The 25,991-nt window shown below is 56.6% G+C and overlaps 1 protein-coding gene across 13 annotated transcripts in view; it reads left to right on the top strand.

Moving 5' to 3' along the window:
• Positions 1-2,876: 2,876 nt before the first annotated feature.
• Positions 2,877-25,991, top strand: part of CACNA1G (calcium voltage-gated channel subunit alpha1 G) — a 149,859-nt gene continuing 126,744 nt past the window's right edge. For all 13 annotated transcript variants that reach the window (XM_074847034.1, XM_074847039.1, XM_074847031.1 and 10 more), the window contains exon 1: positions 2,877-3,189. In XM_074847034.1, the coding sequence (XP_074703135.1) occupies positions 2,948-3,189 (242 nt within the window). In that variant the 5' untranslated portion in view covers positions 2,877-2,947. The remainder of the gene's footprint in view (positions 3,190-25,991) is intronic.

The raw sequence follows: 25,991 nt of genomic DNA, 5'->3' as shown, positions 1-25,991 counted from the left end.
CAGGCTCTGTGCTCTCATCCCTCTGAGATCCACAACCAAGATCACTCTTCCCTAGCAAGAGCATCCTCTTATCTGTGTTTGCTGATGCCAAAATCCTGCTAGACTGGTGGTGCTGGCTTAATCCTTCTGATGTTCAGATGCTTCATTTTAAACTTAGAGGATATATGGCTCTGTTGAGCCTTTCTTATTTTCCTAGTTGGAGGGAGACTGCTCTTTGAGATGGGAAGGTTTGCATTGTCTCTCCTGTGTGATGCTGGATCCCTTTATAGGGCAGGTATCTTCTAAAGCAAAATGTTTTTAATTCTCACAAGCAGCATAATTCTTGAAAATGTACGCAATAAACAAAACGAGCCAAATGTAATTAAAATGGAGACAGCATATAATCTGGTAACCCACTTAGAGGCTCAAAGCTTCAGCTTTTAAAAAAATGTTTGCTCCAAATCCATTTAAATAAACAGACCGACACACAAAGGCTCTCTGTACATTATCAGGATACAAAGAGAATTGGATCAAAAGCAGCTGTGGCCAGGCTGTACATATGTAGTGAGGAAATTGCTTGATCTAAGACTGCACCTTGCACATGCAAATGTGTTTGTGGACCTTTCCGTGAATTGCATTTGTACAACAGCTGAGCTGTCGGGCTACCGGGCTGTGCTCTGGTTGCGGGGGCAAAGGCTGGTGTCTCCTCCACTGCAAGAGCCTTTGCTGGGGAAGTGAGGGAGCTCCCGGCGTGTCGGTACGTCTGCTTGTTTTGGCAGGAGTGGAGAGAGGCCGAAGAGCCGCTGAGCTCTGCCCTCTCTGTGGGTGCGCACGCTGCATCCGGAGGGGGGAATCGCTCAGAAACCTGGGAAAGAAAGAGAAGTCCCTGTCCTCAGCACGCATGTTGTGGGCTCTCTGCTCGCCTGATGTCACACGTGCTGTCACACTTGCACCCCCCCGGGCTTGCAGGAGGGTCTCCTGGCCATGTGTGGTGGGGTTTGCATCTCCTCCTCTGCCTGGACACTGTCTCTTGCAGTTCTGCAGCAGAGCCCAGCTGGCCTTGAAGTTTTGCCAACAGCCATGTGATTTGTCTCGGGCTGGACAGCACAGGCTGTGAATCCAAGATCAAGTGTGCTCCCAGGCCAGCGGGATTCAGCCCAGAGAAGACATTTTGGGCCAGACAAGAGCATCTTCCTATTGCTCTTGCAGGTGGCTTCGGGCTAGCTGGAGCTCTTGGGAAGGGGATGCTCGTGTGTGTATGTATATATATATATATATATGTGTATATATGATGTGGGGTGCTACCGGGGAAAGGTGAGAAAGCTATTTCTAAAGTAGCAAGAAATCTCAAGCATTTAGAAACAGGGCCTTGGCTCAGCCTGTGGGGATGTCTGCACTCAAAAAGAATTGTGTCGAAAGCCTTTACCTGCTGAAACAAGGTCTCTGCCTCGCGCCGTGGCTGGGAGCGCCCACCGTGGCCCCCCCTACCCGCCGCCCCGGGGGACACTTGCGGGCCGGTCCCCGCCGTCGGGGCCGGCTCCCGTCGCGGCCCGGAGTCGCACCGGCAGAGGGAGCTCCGGCCGCGTCCTCCGAGCAGGGGGGACCGGGGGCACCCGCTGCTCCCGCCCGTGAAGGGTGGCGGATCCGTCCCACCCCGCTCCCCGCTCGGGCCCCGGCTCCCCTGGGAGCTGCTGACCAGGATCGTGCCCCCGCCCAGCCTCGGGGCGACCTGCTCCGGACGGGGGTGGCCCCTCGCGAGGAGCCGGAGGCTAGCGTGGGGGGGGCAGCCGGCGGTCACCCACATGTGCCCAGCGCAGCAGCACTGTCTCCGCTCGCAAGCGGCGGGGGACACGGCGGGGGGAAGGCGCCCGGGGCCCTGCAGCGGGGCGAGGATTTCGGGCTGGGCTCGCCGCCGCAGCAGCGGGGAGCGGAGCCGCGGCACTGGGGAGGGCGTTTACCCCGAGGCTACCGGGGGGCGCTGCAGCTGGCGTACGCCTCGCTCCCGGTACCGGCTCATGCTGCCCTCGGCCCCGGCGGGTCTCCCTCGCCGGGGGCTCGTGCTCTCCGGCAGGAGGGGCCGAGACGGAGCGGTCTCTCCCTTCCCCCTCATCTACCCCCCCTTGCCCCTCATCGGCTTCCCCCTCTCCCGGTGTCCCACCGGGCTCTGCCTAACGCAGCGCAGCGCTCCCCGCTCCCCCCCCCCCCCCCCCCCCCCAACACCCCTTCAGCGCTGGGCGCTGCGGGTCCGTCCCCGTCTCCCCGCACCCCCCCACAGTGGGGGGGGACCGGGCCCGACCCCCAACCGAGCAGCGCCGGGCGGGTGCGCCCCGTCCAGCCCCGCCGGGGGACCGTGCCTGCCCGTCCAGCTGTGCTGCCCGGACGGACACCCGCGGCAGCCAATGGGCAGGCGCGGAGGGGCCGGGGGCGAGTCCCCATTGGCGGCGGGGGGAGGAGGAGCCGGGACTTGAAGTTGGAGTGAGGGATCCAGCTGTGCGGAGCGCTCGGCTCGGCGCGGCCGCCCGCGGGAGCATCCTCCGCCGCCGCCCGTCCCCGGGGCGCCGGGCAGCACCAGCCCCCCACCCCCCCCCCCGCCCCGGGCAGATGTTGGGGCGCGGAGGGGGCAGGCAGAGCCGCTAAGGCGGCCCGCCCCGCGGGTGGGGGCCAGCACCGGCAGCGGGGGCCGCCCCGCCGCCGCCTCCCTGCCCGCCGCTCGCCCGGCTCGGGCCCCCGGAGGCACGGCGAGGAGGAGCTACGGAGCCCGCAGACGGCAGGGCAGGGCGAGGGGGGCGGCCCGGCCCCGGCCCCGGCGGGGGGCGAGGCAGCGGCTCGCCCGGCCATGCCACCCCGGCGCTGAAGCCGCCCCGCCGCAGCCCCCAGCCCCCCGGCCCCGCCATGGCCGCGCCCCTCTAAGCGCCCCCCCGGCTCGCCCCGCGTCGCCCCGGCTCCCCCCGGGGCCGCCGGCCGGAGGATGGACGAGGATGGACCGCGAGCGGCCGAGGAGGAGCCGGAGCCGGGCAGAGCCAAGACTTTCATCCGCCTTAATGACCTGTCCGGGGCCGGGGGCCGCCCGGGGCCGGGGGACAGGGAGGCGGGCAGCGGCGACTCGGAGGCGGAGGCGCTGCCTTACCCAGCGTTGGCCCCCGTCGTCTTCTTCTACCTGAGCCAGGAGAGCCGGCCGCGGAGCTGGTGCCTCCGGCTGGTCTGTAACCCGTATCCTTTGCAGGTGCTCGGCGGCGAGGTAAGCCCCGCGGGGCCGCCCCCCCTCCTCCGGTGCGGCGGGCAGGGCGGGGGTCACCTCCCGGCTGGAGCCCGCCGGGTGATGCGGAAGGAGCCGGGCTTTGGGGGGGACCGCCGGGCAGAGGGAGGGCACCCCGGCGGTGCTCGGCCGGGAAGTTTTCCGGGCTGTTGTGGGGGGCTCGGTGCTCCCCGGTGGGGGGGCGGTGCGGGGCTCCCCTCCCCCGGCCGCCCTGCCGCGATGCTCCGGCTCCCGCGGGCTCCGCTCCACGGGGCGGCCCTTCCTCCCGCGGGGATCGGCCGGGCTCCCCCGGCTCACCGAGCCACCCTAACCCCAGTCTACCCCCCTACAGAACCGTTCTTCCTCCCTGACCCCGTTTCTCGCCCATTTTAGGCTCCCTGGTCCCTTCCTGAGGGTTTGAGGGGGGGGGGGGGTGCAATGTGGGGGGAGGCGGTGGTGCTGGGGGGGAGGGGGGGAGTTGGTTTGCTGCCCGGCTCCAGGATCCCTAAATAATTTGTGGCATGCCGAAGGGCCCATGCTCTGCAATCCCCTGGGACCTTGCTTGGAGGGGTCTGGCAAGGTGAGGATCACGGTCCCTGGGGTGTGCATCGACCAGGGACTGCTGCTTGCCAGGTCCTGGGGTGAGCTGTGACCCCACAAAGGCATCTGGTCTCCTTCCAAACTCCCTGTCTGCTCCAGCACAGGCTCTGTGTCTGAGCCGCTTCAGTCAAGTTTAAGCTTTCAAAAGAAGGGGGAAAAAAAAAGAAATAGAAAAGACAATAGAAACATTTCTTCTTGCCACTCACTGTCTTGGTGCCTTTAAAGCCTCCCTTGGAGTTGAGTTGCAACCAGCACACGGTTTGTAGCATCGCAAGTGTTTTACCATCCCCGAACTCCAGTTCCATTTATTATTTGCAGAAACAAAAACCCGAAATGAAATAAAGCAAAGCGATGTGGCTTCCCGCAGGGGCTGGTGTGGGAGAGGCAGCCGCTGCCCGGCTGAACGGGAAGTTACCGGGTCTGCGCCGCTCTGCCTGTGCAAGAGGCAGGCGAGTACATATGGGCAGCAAACCCACATCTGGAGTGGGAGAGGCTGAGCGGTAGCGGGGAGGACATGTTACATGGTACAGAGGGCCAGAATATCCTGTGCGAGTCCTCCTCCGCTCCTGGTGTGTGGAAACTGTTAGGAATTACATCTCGGCTGAGGTCGGTGTGCCCAGGAAAAGTGGTGAGGGTCTGCAGGAGTTGTGAATGTTGTTTTACTTGAGCTTCAACAATAATTTATCTGATAAACAGGCTGCCTTCTTTCCTAAAATGTCCCCCAGGAGGGGAAAAACAAGATTTCTCTTCCCAGTCATGAATACTCCCAGCAGTTTCCCCCCAAATCTCTCTCACACCATCTAAGCAGTTCAAAGCTGCATTTATTTAAGCATCTTGGGAAATCTTGCAACTTTGTGAAGCCTTCTGTTTTGGGAAGAAATATTAATGACAGGCTGCAAGTCAGTGTGTTCTTACTGTCTACTATGACTAATATTATTTATGATTTCTGATTTAAGTCTGTTTTCAAGTCTCCTTCCCCCCCCCCCCCACCCCCAAACGATGTTGTTTTGAAGCAGGTGTTACACCTGCATGTTTTTACTGTTTTCAGTAAAATCCCCCACCCCAGTAGTGGCTTGAAATGCATCTTCTCTGTGGCTGCAAATACAAGCAGATTAACTTTCGTCCTTGGAAAATTAGGGGTATTGCGGGCACCTGCAAACCCTGCTGTGAGCAGGGGATGAGCATTAGGTGCAGCCCCACAAGCTGAGATTTACCTTGTCGCTAATTTTTCACTCGTTACTGACAGAGAAAGGCTCTTGCCGGGAGCCCTGGGGCCGCGGGGGACGATGCTGCGGGTCTCCGAGTCGTGTGTCTGCATGCAGCTGTTTGTTTTCAGGGTCACTGACCCAGAATTAGGGGAGTTTATTTAAAAACAACACAAAAAAAGCAGTTCAGCTTACAGATGAGAGGAAGGCAGCGGCCAGCTTGGCACCCCCAGCGTCCCATCACTCGCTGGGCCGTTCAGCAGAGCAGCGTATTGCTCGTCCCTTTGGCTCTCTGCAGCCCAAGTGCCGGAGCTGAGCCCATTGCTTGTTTCTATTTCTTACTTTTCTCTTTTTCCTTTAGTGTGGTGGGCCAGTAGTGGCCCTCCTCAGGCTGTAATCTTCTAGGAATTGTGCCCCGGTGCTAAAACCGTATAATCACATTGCTGGAAAGTCTTTGTTGCCACCAGCTGCCCTGGAGAGGAGTGACAGCGCTTGGGCTCACGTGGCTGGTGAATCCTACCCTGACCCTGAGGGGTTTGGGGCTTTCGCTGGCTTCTGCTGCTCTCTTGGGTGGTTTTTTACCCGTGGGTGAGGCTGGCTGCCCGCACAGCAATTGGATGGGAGGGTTCTCGTCTGAGCTGTGCATGTGGAGATGCACGGCTTGACGGCTTGGCAAGGCGGGTTTGTGGTGCTGTAAGCTGGCTGATAAACTTTGCTGTCGATGGGGTGTCGGGAGGAGGTGCTGGAGCTGCTCCTGCGCCCGCAGCTCCCTTACCTGCCCTGGGAAGGGCAGCTCATGTCCCCCAGGTGCAGCTGGAGCCCCTGGGATGCTGCTCTCCAGCCCTGTCCAAGCAGCTTGTGTGACCCTGGTAGCTGAGGCTGGGATGTGGGGTTAGGGAGAGGGTGATGGTTGATGTGCCGAGTGTCCAGCAAGGATGCAAAGTCCTGTTGAGGTGGCTTTTTTGGCTTTTCTACTGTATTTCCATTCAGAGCATCCTCTGCCTGGGCCAGGAAGGTTTCTCCCTTGCTGTCTGGAGCAGACACGGGGAGACCTGTGCAGCTCTCCTGCTCCCCCTCTCCCTTAGGGCTGGGAAGAAGGTTTTGAAGTTTGTCCTGATCCAGAAACAATCCAGAGCTTGAAATCTTGCGGTTTTAACCCTGTATTTGCCCTGCCAAGCTATCCTCCCCCTCTGCGATCTTTGAGTGAAAACCTCTCTGGGTGCTGTGAGGACTGGGGGGACAAGCCTGGTTTCCCACCCGCGGGTTCCCAGTGGCGCTGGGATGAAAGGCTCTGCCCCGGGTGAGGGCTGCTTGGGCCAGAAGGGAAGGAGCAGGGACATGGGTGGGACGTGTTTAACGGTCACGGCGCTGGACCCACGGGCTCAGGGCTGGGAAGGGCTGCGGCGACAGGCAGGGTGTCCTGGTGTGTGTGCTGGCAAGGCAGTGAGAGCAGCTCTGGAGGGGGGGAAAGAGGAGACAAGCTGGTTACTCGACTTTCACTTATAAAATAAAAGCACCATGAAGGCTGGGAGGATGAAAGGCTGTAGCAGGGTCTGTGCCAGGCTGCTCCTCTGATCAGAGGCAAGAAACGAGGCTATTTCTTGAGAGTTGCGGAGTGATTGAAGAGTGGGGATGGAGAAAGTGGGGAGGATGCTACTGCTTGGTGTTAAGAGCTCTGAATAGGAAAATAACAGTGTAACTGAAAGGGCCTGTGATCTCTATTGTAGTACTGAAATCTGCCTCTTCCCCCGCGCAGTGCCTGCCTGCAGAGCGCGGCTGCCTGGAGAGCAGCACATCGGCAACAGAGGGGCTGCAAAAGAAAGGTGCCGTTCTGGGGAGACCCCCCCAAATTGGTTGAAATCCCATCTTTTCCTTCTGGGTCGGAGGGCAAAGGGCAGCTCCTCAGATGGGAAGGGGGGTTTGGGTGGCACTGGGAGGAGTGCTCCTGTCTTGCCTGGCTGCTCTGGTGCACTGTCCCCAGGATTTGGGTTTCAAAAATGGCTTTAGGAAAGAAATGCATCTCGATCTGGTCACGGTAACCAGCCCTGCCTTCTGCCTTTGGTCTGCAATAAAACCCAGAGGGCTCTTCCAGCAGCTGCCTCACACGGCTCTGCTCGCTTTCCATTAGTGAGAGGTGGACGATCAAAGGCTCCGTCCCGGGGAGCTGCCGAGTGCCCCCAGCTCTCGCTGGAAGTCGGCAGAGCTGCAGATGGCCGGCGGCCTCCAGGAGCGGGCCTGGAGCCCTCGGGGCCTCACGCCAAGGCATAGCTGAGGTCTGCGCTGGGCTGGCTCACGGGACGGCTGGAGCCGCCGTGCTGGAGGTCGGTGCGTTGTGGAAGGCAGCAACGGCCCCGCTGAGGCGGCCGGTCAGCCCTCGCCTGCCCAGCGCGCCCCAAGCCCCGTGGGTCTGTGTGCCGGCACCGCTCTGCGTCAGCCTGGCCGGATCCGGCTGTCCTGGAGGGAAATGTCTGTGTGTCTGACTGCACCGGAGCGAGGAGCCTCCTGCGTGGTGGGGACGAGAACCCAACCCGCTGAGCTGCTCGGTGGTTTGGGCTCCCCAGCCCCGGCGGTGCCTCCCGAAGCGCTCCCTCCCGTGGGGTGCCTGCGGTGCGGGCAGCAGGCAGGCGGAACCCCCGTCACCTCAGTGGGTGCTCGGGGTCCTCACCCCCTCCTCAGCTGTGCAGGCTCGTGGGGAGAGCCAGGCACTGCGTGCGCTGCTGTTTGAAGGGTTCAACTGTAGGTTAAAAATATAATTTTTTTTGTTATCAAAAGGGTGTGTTTTGAGGAAAGAGCGCGCGTGGTGTCCTTTAAACTTTGGTACGTTTGTTCCAACCTCGCTTTTGAGTTTAACAAAGCAGAAAGCTTCAATTTGAGAGGTTGGATCTGAAATGGATCTTGTTCTGATTTAAAAACCCCACAAAGGAGTCAGAATCCATTTACTTCACCTGCATCTGATCCGTCCCAGGGCACCTGAACTTGTTTCTCTCCATGACCCAGTTCACCGGCCAGTGCTTCCCACCCCTCCCCAGGCAGATGGAAACACTCCTGCTGCAGCCGAGCCTCCACCGGCTTCGTGCCCCTTCCCTGGCTCCTGGGTGGAAATGAGAAACGCAACTTGCCAGGCTGGGGGGGCTCCCACAGCCCCTCAGCCCCCCCAGCCAGGACAGAGCATCCTGCTGCTCCTCAGGGCAGGTGCTGGCGCAGCCCTGGGCTCACGCCAGCGCCAGTGCAAGGATCTTGGAGAGAAGCAGGACCCGTTGCCTTTTAGCAAGGACAGCACAAAGGTGGGGTGGTTATTTCTCTCCTCCCAGGGGACAAATAACTGCAAAACCTTTTCCCTGCTGTACACAAACCCTTCGGGAGCTTGGCGGGAGCAGCTGGCAGTATTCACCTCCCGGACCTGGTGCAGCGGCCAGAATCCTGCTCCTTGCTGCCTCCACAGCAGAGCTGGGAGCTGCTCGAGCCTGATCTAGGTAACGCACCACATCTCACCAGGGATCTCTGGACCCATCCATCGCCCAGCCGTGTCAGCAGCCAGGCGCTTCCTTTGCTCCCTGCGTGTGTGTGTGTGTGTTTTTTAAGGAGATTCTTCTGTGAATTCCCTCTTCCAGGCTGTTGTGTCACATCTGGAAGTTTGTGTAGGAGTTTATCCAAGCGCTGGAGTACAGCGCAGCTTTTTCTCATTTAAAAATCATAGGCTGGCATTTTGAAGCGGGCTGGGGGGGGGGGAGGGAGGGAAGGGGAGAGGGAAGCTGTCTGCCAAAAAGGAGACTGGAGCAGAGGAATTGTAATGACTTCCAGAAGTTTTCTTTCTTTCTTCCTTTCTTGCTTTCCCTCCCTCTCTCCCGGCGCGCAGACAAAAGGCTCGGCCTCATGCAGTTCATGGTTATGTCATCCCGGCGCGGGGAGCCCCGGCCGGGAGGGGTGGCCCTGTCCTGCCCAGGGACCCTGCTCTGCGCAGGGACAGCTCTGCTTTGGCTCCTTGTAGGAAATCCGGAACAAGGGCTCCCACGCGGGGCGGCGGGGGCCGTCTCCGGAGACCTGCTTTTCATTTGGGGCCAGGAGCCGAGGCAGGGTGGCTGGGAGGAGATCACAGCTTCTTCCCCAGCCCCTCGTGCCCAGGACTGGGGGGCTCAGACAGGCGGGTGGTAATTCAGGATGGGGCTGGACCACCCGAGCTGCTGCTCATTCACGGGGCCGACGTGTCTCCCGGCCGATCTGTGCAGACTCGCTGCTCTCAGTCGGCTTTCGTGCTCTCTCCCCCGTTCAGTAGCACTGGGTGTTGGAGCTGGTCTGGAAATGCCCAGGATTTTATGATGCATAGAAAATTTTCTGCTTTCTTCTCCCCCTACACCCCCTGCAGATGTCTTGGCATCATGCTCAAAAATGCTTTTTTCCCATTTTTTTGCTTTAAACTCTCTTTCACTTTTTTTCTGTGTCGAAAAGACCAAGATTTTGATCGCCCCAAGTTCCCTGTCCAGGTCTCTCTCAGCTTGACTTTTCTTCTTCTGCTGTTTTTCTGGAAGGAAGCAAAACCTTTGGCCAAAGTGAACCTCCCTGATGGCTTTTTCATTTGGATCATGAATTCATTTTTCCTCGGAAGAGGAGCCCCGGGGAGCCTTTGCCCCCGGCGGCTTTGCTGGCCGCTGCGGACGGGGAGGAGGGTCTGGGGGAGCGGGGCCGTCCGTGGGGAACTGGGGAAGGAGCATCCGGAGTCAGGTTGGGAGGGCTTTGAAGCTTCGCTGTGGTTTGGAGGGGGTTGAATTTCCTAGTTAATTAGGAGGCCTAAGTGTTTCTGGGTTTGTTACGGGGCCAGATCGTGGCTTTCCCTTCCCCGGTGCCTTGGCTCTCTGCTGAGCGACCTAGATGTGAAATATTCCCTTTGGTTGGTGATGCACATGGAGGTTTCCCTGAACGTGGGTTCATTTGGCTTTGGTTTTTGCCAGTCTTGGCCTCTCACCCAGGAATCTGGCCTGGCACTAAGAAATGAAGGAAAAAAAAAAAAAAAAGGAGGAAATTCTCATGGTTTTATATAACGGAGTGAGTAATGACCAATCGTGCTTTGGGATGCTCTCACATCTGCTTCCTACCAAAGCCCTCGCAAAGAAGCTTCGAGCAGATGGAAAAAGCACATTTTTCAGCCTGAATATTTGCTGAGAGAAACTTTCAGGCTTGATCTCCGTGGTCATGGCACAATCACCATGGCATGGCACTGGTTACGGCCTTTCGGGAAAGGGGCTGTTGGGGTGCCAGGAACAGCATCACGTGCCCAAGGTGCAGCAGGTCCCAGCGTGAGCCACAAGTGAGGCTGCGCACATGTGCGTGGGACCGGGATGTGCCCGTGACTCAACCCTCAGAAGTTCACCAGTTAGTCACAAGTGGATGGAAATTGTCTATTGGTTTGGCTCTTGTGCCTGAAACGTGGTTTTGGTTGGGATTTTTAACGTGTTTTCTAGGTGGAAGGGACTGGCTGTTGTTTGGTGGTTTGGTTTTTGTTGTTGCTCGTGTCCTCCCAGCTTTCTCCCTCCCTCTGCTGGGATGTGAAAACCAGGGGCGAGGACAGGAGGGGGCTGAAAATGGGAACAAAATGCTAAAGCAGGTGATGGGTGAGAGCTGGGAGCCTGGCACAGATGAGTTTATAAAGAAAAGGGGATTTATTTACTGTAATCCAGATGCTAGCCCCACACTTACAGGGTTTCTGATGCAAAGCATTCTTATATTTCTCATTTGGGTGTCTTCCAAGAGATTTTCCCCGGTGCATCCACCGAACCAGCCTCGAGATGCTCCCTAACCCCAGGGCTGAAGTCAAACACGCAGCTGGCGGCAGCAGAGCTGGGTGAGGGGATTCACAGGGATTCACCCACCTTTGGCAGCCAACCGCCCCGGGGGGGTTTATGCCTTCAGGATTTCCTGTGATTCATAACTTAATCAGGTCAGGTTTAGCACTCACTCCTCCTACGGCGTTATTGACTGCCTCTGTGCGCTCCCAAGATGCTGGTGTCGAGAGCAGCCCAAGGCAGAGCCCTCCCCTGCCCAGATGGTGAACAGGACTTGTTAATGATTTGTTAATTCAATTACAAAGTGCTTGTTAACCCATGGCTAGGCTGAAGCTCCCTTCTGGAGGGCAGGGCTCGCCCCCATGCCTGCGACTCCCTCTGCCAAAACATTTATTTGGTGTTAAGCTGCCAGCCACGCTATGCAAATATAGATGTTAATCATGAATAAGGTTCATTTTTAGCTCTGGGTTGAGACTAGACTTGGGAAGAACCTGGCTCTGGGCGGGGTGATGGGGAGCCCTGTCTAGCTTAGTGGGGTGCACAGCCCCCGGGGCCAGCTTGGCTGGATCCTGCGGGAGGGAGCAAACGTTTTGGCTCCCACTCAGCACTGGGGTCCGTAGGAATAAAATGTTCCTTCTGCTGCGGATTGAATAAGGCTTTCAAGTGCATTTGATGGGCTGCACTTTAACCAGCCTCCTCCGCACTGGCGTTAGCTGCTAATAGCATGAATCCCAGGTCCAGGCTGGTGGTCCCCATGCCTGCGTTGGATGCAGAGTGTCTTCAATTTGGGAACCGTCATGCCTAGGTAGCCTGGCTGTAGCAATTCTACCTTAACGGGAGAAAACAGAAACCCCAGTAAGAATGATAAATAATGGGGCCTTGATGCTCCTTTGAATTAATGCTTATTTGGGCAGACAGGGAGGAGAGGAATTAAATTAATATCTGACTTGTAACTGCTACTGGATGTGGTTATTGACTTATCTTGCTTTGGAGGACCATAAATATGTCTTGGGATGTACCCCTGAGACCATAATCTGCTTGGGGTCACAGTGCAGGTCTGTCTCTGATGCTCCTTCAGAGACTCATCCTGACTTCTGGGGTCAAAAATCCATATTCCTCTGACAAAGGACCCAGCCACGTGCGGAGGGGAATGTGTTTGCACTTTACTGTGAGCATACAGCATAAATCTTGAAGACCTCTGCCTCACATAAATCGCTTTGTTGTTTGTAATCCTCCGGCCGGCTCGGTGCTGGAGGGCGCGGAGCCTGATTTGACTCGGGGGAGAGGCACGGGTGAAGCTCCTCAGCTCCAGAGATGGGATGGATCGCAGCTGCAGCCTTGTACTCTTATCCCCTCCCTTTTTCCTTGTGCCTGGGATTTTGTCCCTCTTAGGCGCTTGTTTGGGGGTTGAGGATGGCTTGGTGAGATAAGATGGGGGGTCTCAGCACGCCCCTCAATAGCCATGCTATTCAGGTATCCATGAGCCCAGGTAGATGAACAAGATCTTCCCTTTCAGCCCTCGATGCCATGTGGATGCTCTGGTCTGGATGATCCACTGGTTGCTATGCCGACCCTGGGCTAGCCATGGCACCCCAGCACCGCCAGCCACGGGGCTGGCACAGGGCATTTCACAGCTCAGCGTGCCCCATGCCAGGGCGAGTGGGCTTCTCATTGTCCTGGGCCTGTTGTACCCACATGTATATGGGTGCACATGGGGTCAGCAGTGTGGGAAGCTCATGGTTTGGTGATGGCGTGGGCCAGGTTGGCCTGTCATGGTCCCCTCGTGGGGCTGGTGCCAGTGCTGGAACATCCCTGAGTAACTGAGCCGTGGCAGTCTGTCCTTCCTCTAGCTAAGGCGAATGTTTCCTTCCCACCTCCTGAGCTCTGTTTCGTGTAGGGGATAACTGACTGCCTACGTGACTCTCCTCATGGCAGTGGGTGTTGACCCTGTTCTCCAGCACAGCCCATGTTAGCAGAGAAGTCCCCAGGCCAGATGGGAGGTGCTCTGAGCCCCAACTCCTGCTCCTCCCCTGCCCCTCACCCATTGCTCCAGGCCCTGGTGCATCCCTTTGCCTGGGCTGGGCATTGCTACCGTGAGGGTATTTGTTAGGATGCCTCTATTTTACCCTGCCAGCCCATCCCTTAGGATGGAGCACGTCTTGCCCCTTCCCCAGGCTCTACCTTTCCTCTTCAGCCCCAGCCACAGACATGCAGCTCCCGTGGGAGCAATTTCCCCTGCCATGGGCAAATCGAGGCCCCTTCCTCTTCTTCAGAACCTGCTTGTGGCAGCAGCACGGAGGAATCTGATCTCTTACCAGGCTGGAAACAGTGGAGGAGCCCAAGGCCAGCATGGGGTACCTGCAGCAAGGGTGGAGATGCTTCTTCCTTCATACCAGTAAATGGGCTCTGGCTCCTCCAGCAGTGGATGTTCAAATCTTGCAGCTGGGTTTTGGGCTTGGCTTTTTGCTGGGTTTTGTTTTCTTTTGCCTCGTAGCCCCATGAAACTGGGTTGTCTCAGCTCCAAGAGCACTGAGTGTTTGGGGAGTGGCGGTCAAGGTGCAAATCTGGTGGTGAATTGGGGGACAAAAGGATGCACTGAAAGTGCTTTGCTGTGCCGCCTCCTCCTCTCCTCTCCCAAATCCCCTCCTTTCATCTGCTGAATACCTTGATTTTTTTCCACCTTTTTTTTTTTTTTTTTTTTTTTTTTTTTAACTATTGCCTGGGTTTTGCATCGGGGGCAGGATGGAGGTTGGGGGGGGTGTGTGTGTGCGATGAAGCTATTCGAGGAGTTGTGATCTCTGCATTTCATTTTGCAGTTCAGCTGGAAAGATCTCGTTTCCAAATACACCCACACACAGGCACAGCAAGAGAGAAAGCAGGCGAGGGAGCTGCTCAAGGGGGATGGGGTGGCACAGGGGAGGGCTGGGGGCCGGGCAGTGCGGGGTACTTGGGAGCCTTTCCCTGCGTTTGGTGAATCGTATTCGGAGTGGTCCGTAGCCTTGATCTGGGGACAGGAGATGGCACCCTCTGCCTCAGCCTTATGCCTCAAGGCCATGCAGGTGCTTGGCTGCACCCATGGGTGCCTGGCTGCTTTAGTCTAGAGACACGGGGGAGCAGGAGGAGCGAGGATCTCTGAGGCAGAGCCCTTGCCCTGGGCCTGGCAGCAGCCCCGAGTGAGGCTGGGGGGGTCCAGGGCAGTTGCAGGGTTGCACACACACACACACCGTGGGCTGAGCAGAGTCTGGGCCATGACAGCGCGGTGGGGAGACCTGCTTTTGCAATGGAAGAGGAGCAAAGACACGAAAGGGAGCCACAAAACTCCTCTCTTAGTGACCTTCAAGCCAAAGTCATCTTGTTTCCAAACATGAGCCAGTGCTGGAGTGGCTCTTTTAGCGTGTCACTCCCCATCTGCACCCTCTCCCTCCCGTGCTTTCCTTGCCAGCCAGGTCTTGACTCCAGTTCTCGGTTTCTGGAGGAGCTGCTGGTGGTGTGGATGCATCCTGCATCCCCCAGTGCTGGGAGGGATGGGGTTAGAAGAAAGCAAATAAACCTTCATCCTGGTGGGCATCTGGGTGTGCAGGAGCAGGTTAATGTGAGGGGCTGGCTGAGAAGCCAAGCAGATGGAGACTCGGTGATGATGGGAAGTTTTGGAGAGACACCCCAGCCTGCCCGGGCTGCAAGCCGACAGCAAGCTCGCCTTTGCGATAGCGTGCCAGGGGGCTTGCAGGGGCACCTGCCTGAGCCCCTGGGTCTGGGTCCTTCCCCAGCTTTGGGCCTGTGGAGCAGCTTGGGGTGCTGGGGTGTGTGTGGGAGCTCCCTCTCCTGCAGGGTGCTGCCATGGGTGCCCATGTTCCACCCCCAGCTCCCCTCTGGGCCCCTTGGTGGATGCTGGTGGCACATCTCTCGGCTCAGCCCCCACACACTGAGTCCTCCCGCCATCCCTTCGGGGTCAGTGCGTGATTTTTTCCATCGCTCTGAAGAGGCTGAGCTCATACAACAATATTCCCTGGGCCAACACCACTCCTTTTTGAAGTTCCTTGTTTTGGTATTCCTTAAACTTCGTATCCTCAGGGATGAAACACAACACCCCTTGGCACTTGAGGCTTTTCCCCAACAACGTGGCTTTGGTTATCCCCAGCATCCTGCTGCCTGGTGAAACCACTGCCCCATCCCTGCGCCGCTGGCAGATGCCATCCCTCCCGAACTCACCGCAAGTCTTAAATGGTGGTAAAATAGGATCCTCCAGCCACCTCGTTACACTGCGGCATGCCGCCTGGGCTGGCAGGGGAAAGGCAGCCACCAAAGCGTGCTCCGGGCAGTGTTTGTTTTAGCCAGGGGCCGCGGCCAGAGCCGGGGCTCTGCCAAGCAGCAAAAATGCCAGAGCAGTGAGTTTACCCATGGTGTTTGATTTGTGGTTGTGGTGGAAGTTGGGTCAGGAGTAAATGCAGAGGATGCGGCAGAAAAGAGCAATTTCAAGATGGTCACAAAAACATCTCGTGGTGCTAGAAGTTGGGATTTTCTTTGTATTTTTCCTCCCCCCGCTGCTGGCCGCACTGGCTGTGAGGTGAAGTTTATGAGAGAAATAGCAGCGGTTCCGGGAAATATTTTGCCTAGCTCGTATTGTTGAATTTTATTTTCTTTTTCTGGCAGCGGATGAAGGAAGCGGGAACACAAACAGCTTGGCCGGTGGGTTGTTGGTCCAGAAATCAGTCTGGCCAGTGAGCGGCTGCTTCGGCGGGGAGAGAAAATACTCGAAAGCGGACGGGGTTTTCATTGCTTTCGTTCCTCTCTCTTTCCATCCCTGCTCCTGGCCAGCTCCTAGGATGCTATTAAATGAGGGGCGAATGCATCTGAAGGCAGAGACTGTTAAGGCAAGGATGTGCATTGATGCTCCTGGCCTCCCGTGCATTCTTGCTGATTAAAATCTTAAATTCTTCCGTTTTTGACAAGATTTGGGGTTTCTGTGCTGAGCCGGGGAGTCTCTATGGCAACAGCTAAAGGCAACTTTTATCCCAAACCCTTTTTTTCTTGCAGAGGGGGAAGAGGATGGGTGCGCACTGCTGGGGCACTGGTAACTATTTGAACCCCCCTAATATTTGGGGTAGAGAGGGCTGGGACCTGTTAAATTGAAATACAGAATTGCTTTGTGCCTGTGAAGCCAAGGGGCTGGGGTGAGCTCTGCCCTGGCTGGGCCCCTCTCCCAATAAAGGTATTCTGTGACTCTAGGAGAGAGCAGGGTCTTATCCATCCCACCCCAAGGCCAGGGGTTTTCTGCTCGGGTTTGTCGTGTCCAGAGGAGTTTGGAGCCGTTTTCGGAGCGTGATTGCGGCAGTGTTTCAAGACGCAATTAAAACACTAACCTTTCAGGAAAAGTCTTGCTGCATGTAATAGAAAGGAAGCCAGCTGGGCTAGATTGAAACATAATAGGTTTGGGGAGTAATTTTTAGAATCCTATACTGTAGGTCTTTCTAGAAAGATACTATACAATTTAATAACATGTTATATTCCTATATATTATATTTAAATCATCCTATAGTATTGTGTAGGAGGAATCTAATTTTCCACTACAGGGTAATATACCTTTCTATAGGTTTTCAGGTGTGGGTTTTTTCATCCAATGGAGTTAAATGAAAAATTATATCCTTCCTAGAAAATCTGCATAATGATGAGGAAATAATACCTTTAATTTATTTAATAAAGCATGTAAGTATTTTCCATAGAGGTTTATATGGCCACATAAAAACCCACTTTGAGCTTGTTGAAGTGGTTTGCAATCGGACAGAGATGGGTTCAGATGCAGTCCCAGCTGGGCAGTGCCAGGGCTCTGCAGCAGGGGCCTAGGCCTGTCTAAAGGGGGAAGAATAAAAATAAATAAAAGCCAGGACTTTCTTGCATCTCTATCTCCCCTTCTGGAATGCAATTAGAGAGAAGACGGATGAAGCTGCACTTGGGAGCAGCTGGGGGCCAGATCCTGTGCTGGGGTCCTGGGGGCTGGTAGCTCAGGTGTCTGTAGGGGCTGGAGAAGTGAGCGCAGAGATCTCCCTGCTCGCAGAAATGGGCTTTGGAAATAGCAGGCAGGGGCTGTGCCATGCTGTGTGGCGGTTTGCAGCAGGCTGAGGAAGGCAGGAGGAGGAGGAGGGAGGGAAGGGCTGAAAATCTGGCCATGGAGATGTCAAATGAACGTATGGGCAGTTGCTGTGCTGGTCTTTAGTGAGTGACTGAGCCTCTCTGTGGTCTTGGGTGCTCCCACGGGAGCCTGCTCTGCTTGGCACCTTGTTCGGGGTCAGACTCATTCACATTTGTGTCCCGGCAAAGCACATACAGGTGTAAAATGGAAAGTTGTCACCTGCAGCAAAGCGGGGTGTCTAATCCTGCGTAAACCCCAGCCTCAGGATCTGATTTTTTTCAGCTTCAGTTCCCCATGTGGAAGCCCAGTTTAGGGCTGTCTGCAGGACCTTGGGGTGGACGATGCTCTTATATTTATTTTGTGGTGCTGCTTTGTCTGTAAGGGCTGAGTCCTGTTGTGTTTTTTGCCTGATAATGGGTGGTTTTGGTCATACAGTCATCTCCAAAGTGGGGAAAAGATGTTTCCTCCATGCTGTGCTACCAGGGGGTGTAACGGGATTCAGCGGGCGGATGGTGACTGGACCCTTCTGTGTGGTCACCTTGTGTGCCAGGGTTGGGGTCTCTGTCAGCTGTAGCCCCCGCTGAGATCCCCACTGGTGGGATACTCTCTGCTCACGTATGGATCGGGCACCCCACGGGCTGGGGCACGTGGTGGCCTTGGGGGTGATGCTGCTGTCTGTGGGAGAACATGGGTCTGGGCTCCCTCTTTCTCTTAGCTTGGAGGTGCCCATCACCGTGGCCTCAGGGACCTGCGTGGTCAGGCTCACAGGGAGCCGGTGCCATCCCAGAGAGAGGTGCAGAGGAAGCTGGTGGCCCTGGTCCTTCGAGGTCCCCAGAGGACAAGCGCCTTTTAATAGCCATGGCAACTAATAAGCCCTGCGTGGCGACATCCCTGCCGTCTCCATGGAAACGGGCCGAACATCACATAGCAACATGTGCCTCACGTACCCATGGAAACGGGCCGGGTAGTTTTTTAGCATCGTTGTGTTAAATCTCCGCTCTGGGGGGTGGTGGTGGGGTTTGTCCTGAGGTGAACCCGCCACTGCGGGGAGGGGGGGCCTGGGGGGGGCTCAAGGGCTGCTGGACCCCGGGGGATTTGCGGGAATTGGGCTTATAATGTGACCAGGGGGTGCAGGCCAGTGGGATCTCCCCAGGCTGATGAAGATGAAGGTGCATGCTGCCCAGGTTGTGTTTTTTTTTCCTCACGAGGGCAGCGGGTCTTGGGGGGAAAAATGATTTGAATGATTCACCTGATGGGCTTTGGGTTGCTGAAGGGGGAGAAAAATAAGGGGTGCTTAGGACTGGAGGGCTGGAAACTACCTCGCTGCAGGCAAAGCAGTTTCACAGCAGGGTTTTTGCAGGCACTTGCAGGCTGGTTTTCCTTGCCGTGTCTGGAGTCTCCTTGTCCTCAGTCTCCCGAGCTGCCAAAATGGGGTGTAGAGGCTGGGAATGTCGCTCTGCGATGGGCAGCATCCAGCAAGGGGGAGGCACCTCATTAACTAGCCCTAGCTGTTACAGATTAACTAGGATTTGTAGCTGTCGGGTGCAAGGGGTCTGCCAGGGTTACGCCGCAGCGCAGCGAGGCCGTGTGGACTCGGAGCAGCCCTGGCTCTTGTAAAATGTGGACGTCAAGCGCACGCACGTGCTGGGTGCAACACTTGCACTGAATCACTTCAGCAAATGCAGCAGTTTCCTGAATTTATCCACTAACAGGCTGAAAATTTTAGGAATTCATTTATTTGGAGCTGCTGAAGCGTTTCTTGCAAATGCAAAAAAAAAAGCTCCTCTTCCCCCGTTGTTGCAGACCTACCATTACAAACACATTGCATGCACACTTAGGACTATCTCTGGTTTCCGTAAACACTCCTGCAAATAAATGTGATTGCTTTGGGAAGGTTTACAGGTTTGGTTTTATTTTAAAGGCTGTGAACTGAGCTGGTTAATATTTTTTTTGGTGAACTTTCAGGCCAACCCTTTCTCTATTTATTTTTCCCCTCCTGGTTGGTGCTTGGTCTACGGGGGGCTGGGAGATGTGGTTAGCAGTGTCCAAGTCCCACTGGCTTTCTGGAGGACTTAAGCGCTGACTTTCCTTAAGTGCTTGTTGGGTGGGACTTTGAAAGGATTGAGGCTTTTTTTGAGGAGTTTTACCCATGGTTTATCTGTTGTGGAAAGATAAATGGTGGCCAAGGGCAGGGCTGATGCTGTGGGAGAGGGGGTTCATGCTGGACAGCTTGAGGTCATCGGTCTATCCTGGTCAGGCCTGAAGTTGGTGGCATGATGGGATGGGCTTTAGACCCATGAGAGATCTCTGTGCCAAAGGTGTTCTGACTGTTGGGGCTGGCAGCAAAGAGCCACCTCTGCAGCTGTAGTGATGTGCCTGTTTTTGTCTGCCCATGGAGGCACTGGGGCTCTTGGGGTAGTGACATCTTCCTTCCCACCTTCCCAGCTCCATCCCGATGGGAAATCCCTCCCTTTGCCCTGAAATCTCACGGCACATCTCCCCCTGTGCCTGTGAAAAGCAGTTGCAGTGCGATGAGCCCAGAGTGCTTTGCTGCTGCTTCTCTGCTGCTTGTGTTGGACATTTAATGGTTTAGAGTTCAGGGGAAAAAAATATTTGGGTATCCACAATAAATGGTAAAGGAAGAAGCGATTTGATCTCCAGGGTGCACCAGTATAACCCCATTGGCCTGAGCTGCTGTGGCCAGCGGGGCTGTTGGTGGCTCTTGGGACGGTGATTTCCAGCTTGTCCTTTAAAGCAGGACTGGAAATGGTTCCAGGTGAGCAGTGAGGCTGTGCTGCCTGGTTAGCCAGCGTGCCGAGACTGGCCGAGCCTGGGGCGTGCCAGTGCTCTGCCTCTCCCTGGAGACGGACCATGCTTTCCCCATTCCTCCTCTACCTACCTGGCAATTTTGGGTGCAAACTGGGGGAGTTTAGTTGTCTTTGAGGTATCGCCTTCTCCTCTTCCAGGTTCTGCTGGTCAGGATGACTGGCAAGGGAGTTCAAAAAAACTGATTTAATGTCAGGATTAAAAGGATCTGACTTCTTTGTGTGTCTCTGCTTCCCAATGGCTTTGCACCCTGAAACCTACTGTCGATAACTTGTCGATAACCCCAAGCAAAGAGAGAACCCCAGCCTAGGGATGTCCTTGTCACAGCCACCTCCCCTCTGTCCATCCCCAGCCCTGGTTGTCCCTAGGCAGAGAATTAACCTGCAATTTTGGGTGGCTTTATTGGGTGCTCCTGCCTCTGCCGGGGAGCTCGTTTCTCCTGTACGGTGCTGGAGGCGAGAGTGCCTGCAGCACCCTGCTCCCCTCTTTTACCATCAGAGACCTGGGAAAAGCTTCCTTTTGGTTTATTTTAGACGCCAGGCAGAGCTGGGGAGCGCAGCCTGCTTCTCCCTCTCTGACCTAATGAAGTCAGCTTTTGGTTTCCAATGTGGTTTTGGGACTGGGATGAAGATCCTGGGTAAAATCTCCAACTATTGGGCTTCTCTGACAAGTGTGTGGTGCTTCTGGGATGGGAATTAGCCCCAAACCGTGGACTTTAGCAGGGACCCCATGCCAGCATTAGGCAGAAGCTGCCGCCTCCAGCTCCCTGGTGTCAGCACGGGCTCGTCCCGCTGCGTGCGGGAGGCTCAGCGATAACAGCATCAGCGCCGGCCTCGAAGGAGGGCTGCAGCCAGCTCAGCGAGGTTTAATTAAATCTGAAATCCCGGCCGTTTTCTCTCCTGGGCTTTGGCATGGGATGCCAGGGGTAGGAAATCAGTGGAAGGAAATAATGAGAATTAGAGCAACTTCAAGGGCCGTTGCGTTCCCGGCTAGCGGGGGGCTGGAGGCTGGGTGGGCTGTGGCAGGACAGAGCCACGCTCTTCCTTTGGGATGTGCACGGCATAGATGGGATAACTCCTGGGAAAAGGCTGTGCCGTCACTCCAGCTGAGCATCATCCGAATCTGGGATTTGTTCAAACTGGGAGCTGGCAGTGCCATCTCCAAATCCCCCTTAATGACTGAGCAGATCCGAGCCTGGCAGCAAACATCCCCTGCAGTAGGTATCTTCTTTTTTCCCCCCGTTTTCTTTAGAGGTGTGCTCATTAAGGCCACGAAGAGCCTGACTATAAATTAGATACAAATGTACAGTTAACGCTGAGTCTCCCCAAGGCCAGTGTAGGTATTCTGGTATTTAAACTAGCAGAGCCAAGGGGAAGGATCCAGCAAAGGGGAAAAAAAAGAGGGGAAAAAAAAGGAAAAGTGGCTCTAATTGAGGTTGGTATTTGAACAGTGAAGACCAATTAATGGTCCTGAATCAATAGGTCTGCGTGACTGAACTAATACATCCCCACTGAGGATTTGTGTGCGTGTGGTGCCCAGGATGCTTTTGCTGAGAGCCCGCCTGGGGTGAACTGCTGCTGTGGTGGAGGTTTCGGTGCTGGCCGAGATTTTGGTGTTTGCAGCCCTGAAGGATGCTGTGGGCTGAAGCCGGGGGTCTGTTGGTAAGGGCACTGGTGGGCAGCTCCTTCTGCCTCCAGCCTTGCAGGAACCTGTGAAAATCCACTTACCCTCCCAAACCATGGTCCCTACCCACTACACTTCCACTGCCCAATTTTTCAGGCCAAAGTGGATTAAACTGGGGTGGATTTTCTGGTTGGGGCACCCAAGGTGGGGTGCAGCCAAGGTTCCCCCTGGGTCCCCATTGGGATGTACCGGAGCCACAAGCATCCCTCCGCTTGCCTTCTGGCTGTCCAGGCCTGGCTGGGGCAGTGGCTTAGCAAACATCCAGCATTCCCAGACTCACATTTTTATTCTCCTTTATTGCTCTTCCAAGAAAACGTGTGTGTGCGTGGGGAAGAGGAGATTATCGCGTTAGCGTTAAATACCCTGGTGGAAGGTGGGGAGGGCCAGCTACGCTATTTTTGCCTGGACTATCTTCCAAGGACAGCCGGCCCGAGCAGCGGCATGTGGTTGTGTGACGTGGCACCCATGGGTGCAGCCATGCTGGGCATCACAGGGTGCAGGCAGCCGCTGCCGTCCTGGGGAGTTTGCATTCCCAACAGGCACGAGAGAGCATGGCAGGGAGGAGCAGAAAAATCTTTGTTGTTATTCCGCGAATTTTATATGCTGAACCGATGCATATGGCAGATGAGATGATTTGCCTCCAGGCATACAGGAAAAGAGATGCGAGGCAGGATCTTTGGCAATCCTGTGTCTTAATAATGAGATTAAATTTTCCTGGGGTGGGAAGGGGGTGGTTTGTGCACCCATGGGTCACGCCATCTCTGCACTGTGGCCGGTGCTGCCCACAGAGCTGGGTGAGGCTGCAGCTCGCCCTGACGCTGCTGCTTTTCATCCCCATCCTTTCAAAATCAGGGAGAAAGTTGCTGCTATTTCCACTGTCTCGCTCCATTTCCAGGTTAGGAATCCAGGACGCTCCCAGGTTTGCCGGAGGAAGGTGGGGGACAGGCTGTAAAACCTGGCTGCGCTCAGGAGATTATTTATGGCTGGGTTTGGTGCCACGTTCAATACCTTTCGCTGCCTCGTTCCCACCTCCCACGGCCCCGCGCTGCAGCTGGGCTGGAGGAGGGGGAAGGGGAAAATGTCGTTGGCAGCTCCCGTGGGGCCTGATCCTGCCCTGCTCGGGTGGTGGTGGTGGAGTGAGTCTGTCAGGTCTCTGCAGGGAGTTGTGCTGCCCGGCAGGGCAGGAAAGCGGGTGCCCTCCCATCGCATCTCACCTTGCCCAGCTGGAGCAGCGCAGGGGACAGGAGGTTGGTGCCAGTGTCCCCATGCTGGCTCCCTGTGGGGTGATGCAGATCCCGGGGACCCCCCCACCCCTCCCGCTGTTGCTGCCGAGGGCGTGTGGGCAGACAGGATGAATGAGCGGTGCTTTCAGAGATGCTCACAGCAGGTGCTAACGAGTGTGGCTTGAAATACCTCATCACCGTTAAATATGTAGATTTTATTTTGTTTATAGAAAAAGTGAAGAGAAAAAAAAAAAGCAGGTATGCTGGCCAGTAGTGTCTGTGGGATCTTCCTCCTCCTCTTCCCTCGCCACCAGCAGTGCCCTACAACCAGAGCATGATGGTGAGGATGCTGCAGGTTTGGGAGGCTGTTGGGTTCGAGGGTGGTGGGACCGGTGCAGGATGCGTCCCCCTGTACCACTCACTCTGGGTGCGGCAGCATGGGCAGGCTGCTGGTGCTGGAGGGTGTCAAGGCTGGAGTGCCAGTTTAGCTGTGCTCCCGCTGGCTCCCTGGGAGTCAGGCACGGCTCTTGGAGGTGCCCACAGTCTCGGTGTTTCAGCCCCTGTCCTTGGCTGTTGTTTCGCTTCAAGCTGGTGGAGAGACTCAGTGAACCCAGCACCAACCCAGCAAGTTTAGAAATGGCACAAACGGTGGCTTCCCCTTGCCTCCAGCCCCATCCTGAGCTGCGGATGGGGAGCATGATTTATGTTTTCATGCTTTTCTAGCGATTTCTGGTGTGTTCCCACGACTCCAGCTGCCGGGACAGCCGGGGGAGCAGCTGGCTGGGCGAGCTGGCAGTGCTGGGCGCTCCTCGCTCCTCCCGGCTGGCCCACGCGTGCCCAAATAAAAGCTGGGGAGAACACAGAGCTTGCAGGCTGGTGCTGGAGGTGCAGCGGGTGGTTTAGCAAACTGGCATTTTCTAAAATTGCTGCGGCTGGTTCCCCACTGGGGGAATCGCTCGTGTGGTGCTGTGGCCGAGCAGGGTGCTGTGCTCCCTGTTTCCCCAGCATCTCTTTGCTGCCGGAGAGGTTTTCAGCTCGGCATCCTCCGCGGATGGAGGGGCACCGGCGGTGGGCCGGGGTGGCTGGCGCCTGGCAGGCTGTGAGGACCCGACGCGCGCATGTTTGCGGAGAGCGGAGAGTAAACACTGTCGCTTCGCATTACGTCCCCTCTTGCTGTCGGACAGGCGCTGGCAACTGCTGCCTGCACCCACCCTGCCTGCAACCTGAGCCCGGGCGGCCACGGCCAAGAGCAGGCGCCAGCCAAACCCCGAGCGGCTGCGTCGGCCGCGCTCTGTGGAGCAGCCTCGGTTGATTAAGAAATTGTTGCGTAACCTCCAACGAGGCTTCTCTCCTCTCCAGTTTACAGCCACTTGCCTCTCTCCCCTCTAATTAAGCTGGCACGCGGTTCCCCCTGGGTTTGCCTTCCAAGGAGGGCTGCTGCACGGATAACGGGGCTGGGGCTGCTGTGTGTCATCTCGCCTGCCCCAATTTTGTTGGTTTTTTTCTAATGCTGGGTCAGTGGTGCGGTTGAGGACTGGGACAGGGCCCTGTGCACGTGCTGGTGTGGCTGGGGACACCTCGGGGCACCATGAGCATCACCACTGCCTTGGGTGGGTGCGGGATGAGGCGGCCACTGCCCTGACATTGCTGGGTGCCTGAGCTGCTGCTCACCCACTGAAGATATGTGGAGTCGCTGAGTGCTGCTGTCTGGAAGGAGAAAAAAGCCGAAATTGGAGAGAGGAGGGAGCCAGGAAGGGAGGGCAGGGAGGGATTGCAGCATGCCGGCCCTCAGCAGCAGCCAGAGGAGATAGCTTCTTTCTGCAGTGACCCTGAAGGCTGGGCACATTCCCTTCAGTCCAGGCTCTCTCTTGCTAACATGCACCCTTGGCACCAGCCAGCTGAGTCAGGGATGCTGATGGGAAACCCAAGAGGCTTTGGCTTTGCTAGAAATGAATGAGGAGAGGGTGGGGGGGTCCAGCCCCGCTTCCCCACTCAGGCCTGGGGAACAAAAGAGCAACCCGCAGTGACATTTCAAGCATTGCACAACTTGGCACAGTTGGCAACGGGTTGACTTTCTCATACTGTTCCCTCCACGCACGCCCTTCTTCCCCAGCCCCAGCTCTCCTCTTCCTCCCTGGGGGAGCAGCCGGCGCGCTGGAAGCCGCTCTCGGATGTCGGTCCCGGGGAGGATGTGCCCCATGAGCCCCTTTCTCGCCCAGGGAGGGGAAGATGTGCAATGGAAACCCTCGGCTGGGAGGCTGATGGTCCCGCTTTGCCTCCGTACAGGTCCCAGGGGGCACAGAGGGGTAGTGCTGAGCCCCACGGGGTGCTCGCCCCTGCCTGGGGGTGGTGGCGGGGAGGGGGGCACATCCCTGAGGTGGTCCCTTTGGGACGGAGCCAGCCCTGTGATCCCGCTCCCATGGGGTGAGCATTGGGTGGCTCCATGTCCCCTATCCTGCTGCTGTGGCCCCCCCAGGGTCCCTGCAGCTCAGCTGGGGGAGCCCCATGAAAGCAGATTTGGGGGGGGCTGGCTCAGCTGGCTTGTCCCTGTCTCTGTCTCGCATCCCTCAGGCAGTCCCACTGGAATGCCTCCCTGTGTGCAAGCAACATTTGGAATGGGTATCTCAAGGGATCCATCTTTGCACTGGGAGCTCCTGGGGCCTTGGGGTCACAGGGGGCTCAGCAAATCCTAAAGTCTGTCCTGCCTCAGTTTCCCCATCAGTAATGCGGGAATTGCAGGGGAGAATGTCATCCCTGACCGATGATGTGAAATGAATATTAGGAACTGGCAGGTCTCTGGCTTCTCTCCCACCACTCATGACCTTCCTCTTGCTCATGCAGACAATTTTTTTATTTTACTTCTTAAAATACATATATACGTATATAAACACTGTATCTTGGCAGCCGCTGTTCCTCAGCACCTGCTATTTCCCCAGGGCAGATGGGGATTTGGTAACGTAACAGCCTCCCCAGTCCCTGGGGCCTCATAAACCCGGGTGTTGTTTACAGCACCCTGCGGCAGCGTGCCTGCCTGCCCCCCGCTCTCGTCCGCTGAGCGTCTCCCTGGCCAGACCCCGCTGTGGCTCCTCTGTGCTTGCCTTCCCCAGGTCCCCGCTCAGGGTTTGCTGGGGGGGTCTTTGTGGTTGTTGAGTTGTTTGAAGATGCAGGGCAGAGCCGGTCCTGGCTAGGTCCCGGTGCATTCCCCTCAATGGCCACTCCAGCGTGTCCCTGAGCATGGAGCCACTGCTGTGGGTTTGGATTTTAATGTCTTGCTGGTTTCTAATAATAACTGGGGGGTGGGCTCATGGTCTGTATGGGCGACTGGCTGAGAGCACC

Source organism: Strix aluco, chromosome 21 (genome assembly GCF_031877795.1).
Source record: "Strix aluco isolate bStrAlu1 chromosome 21, bStrAlu1.hap1, whole genome shotgun sequence".
NCBI classification, from domain to species: domain Eukaryota; kingdom Metazoa; phylum Chordata; class Aves; order Strigiformes; family Strigidae; genus Strix; species Strix aluco.
Note: the sequence above shows the minus strand (reverse complement) of the source record. Positions and strands in the feature narration are given on the sequence as shown.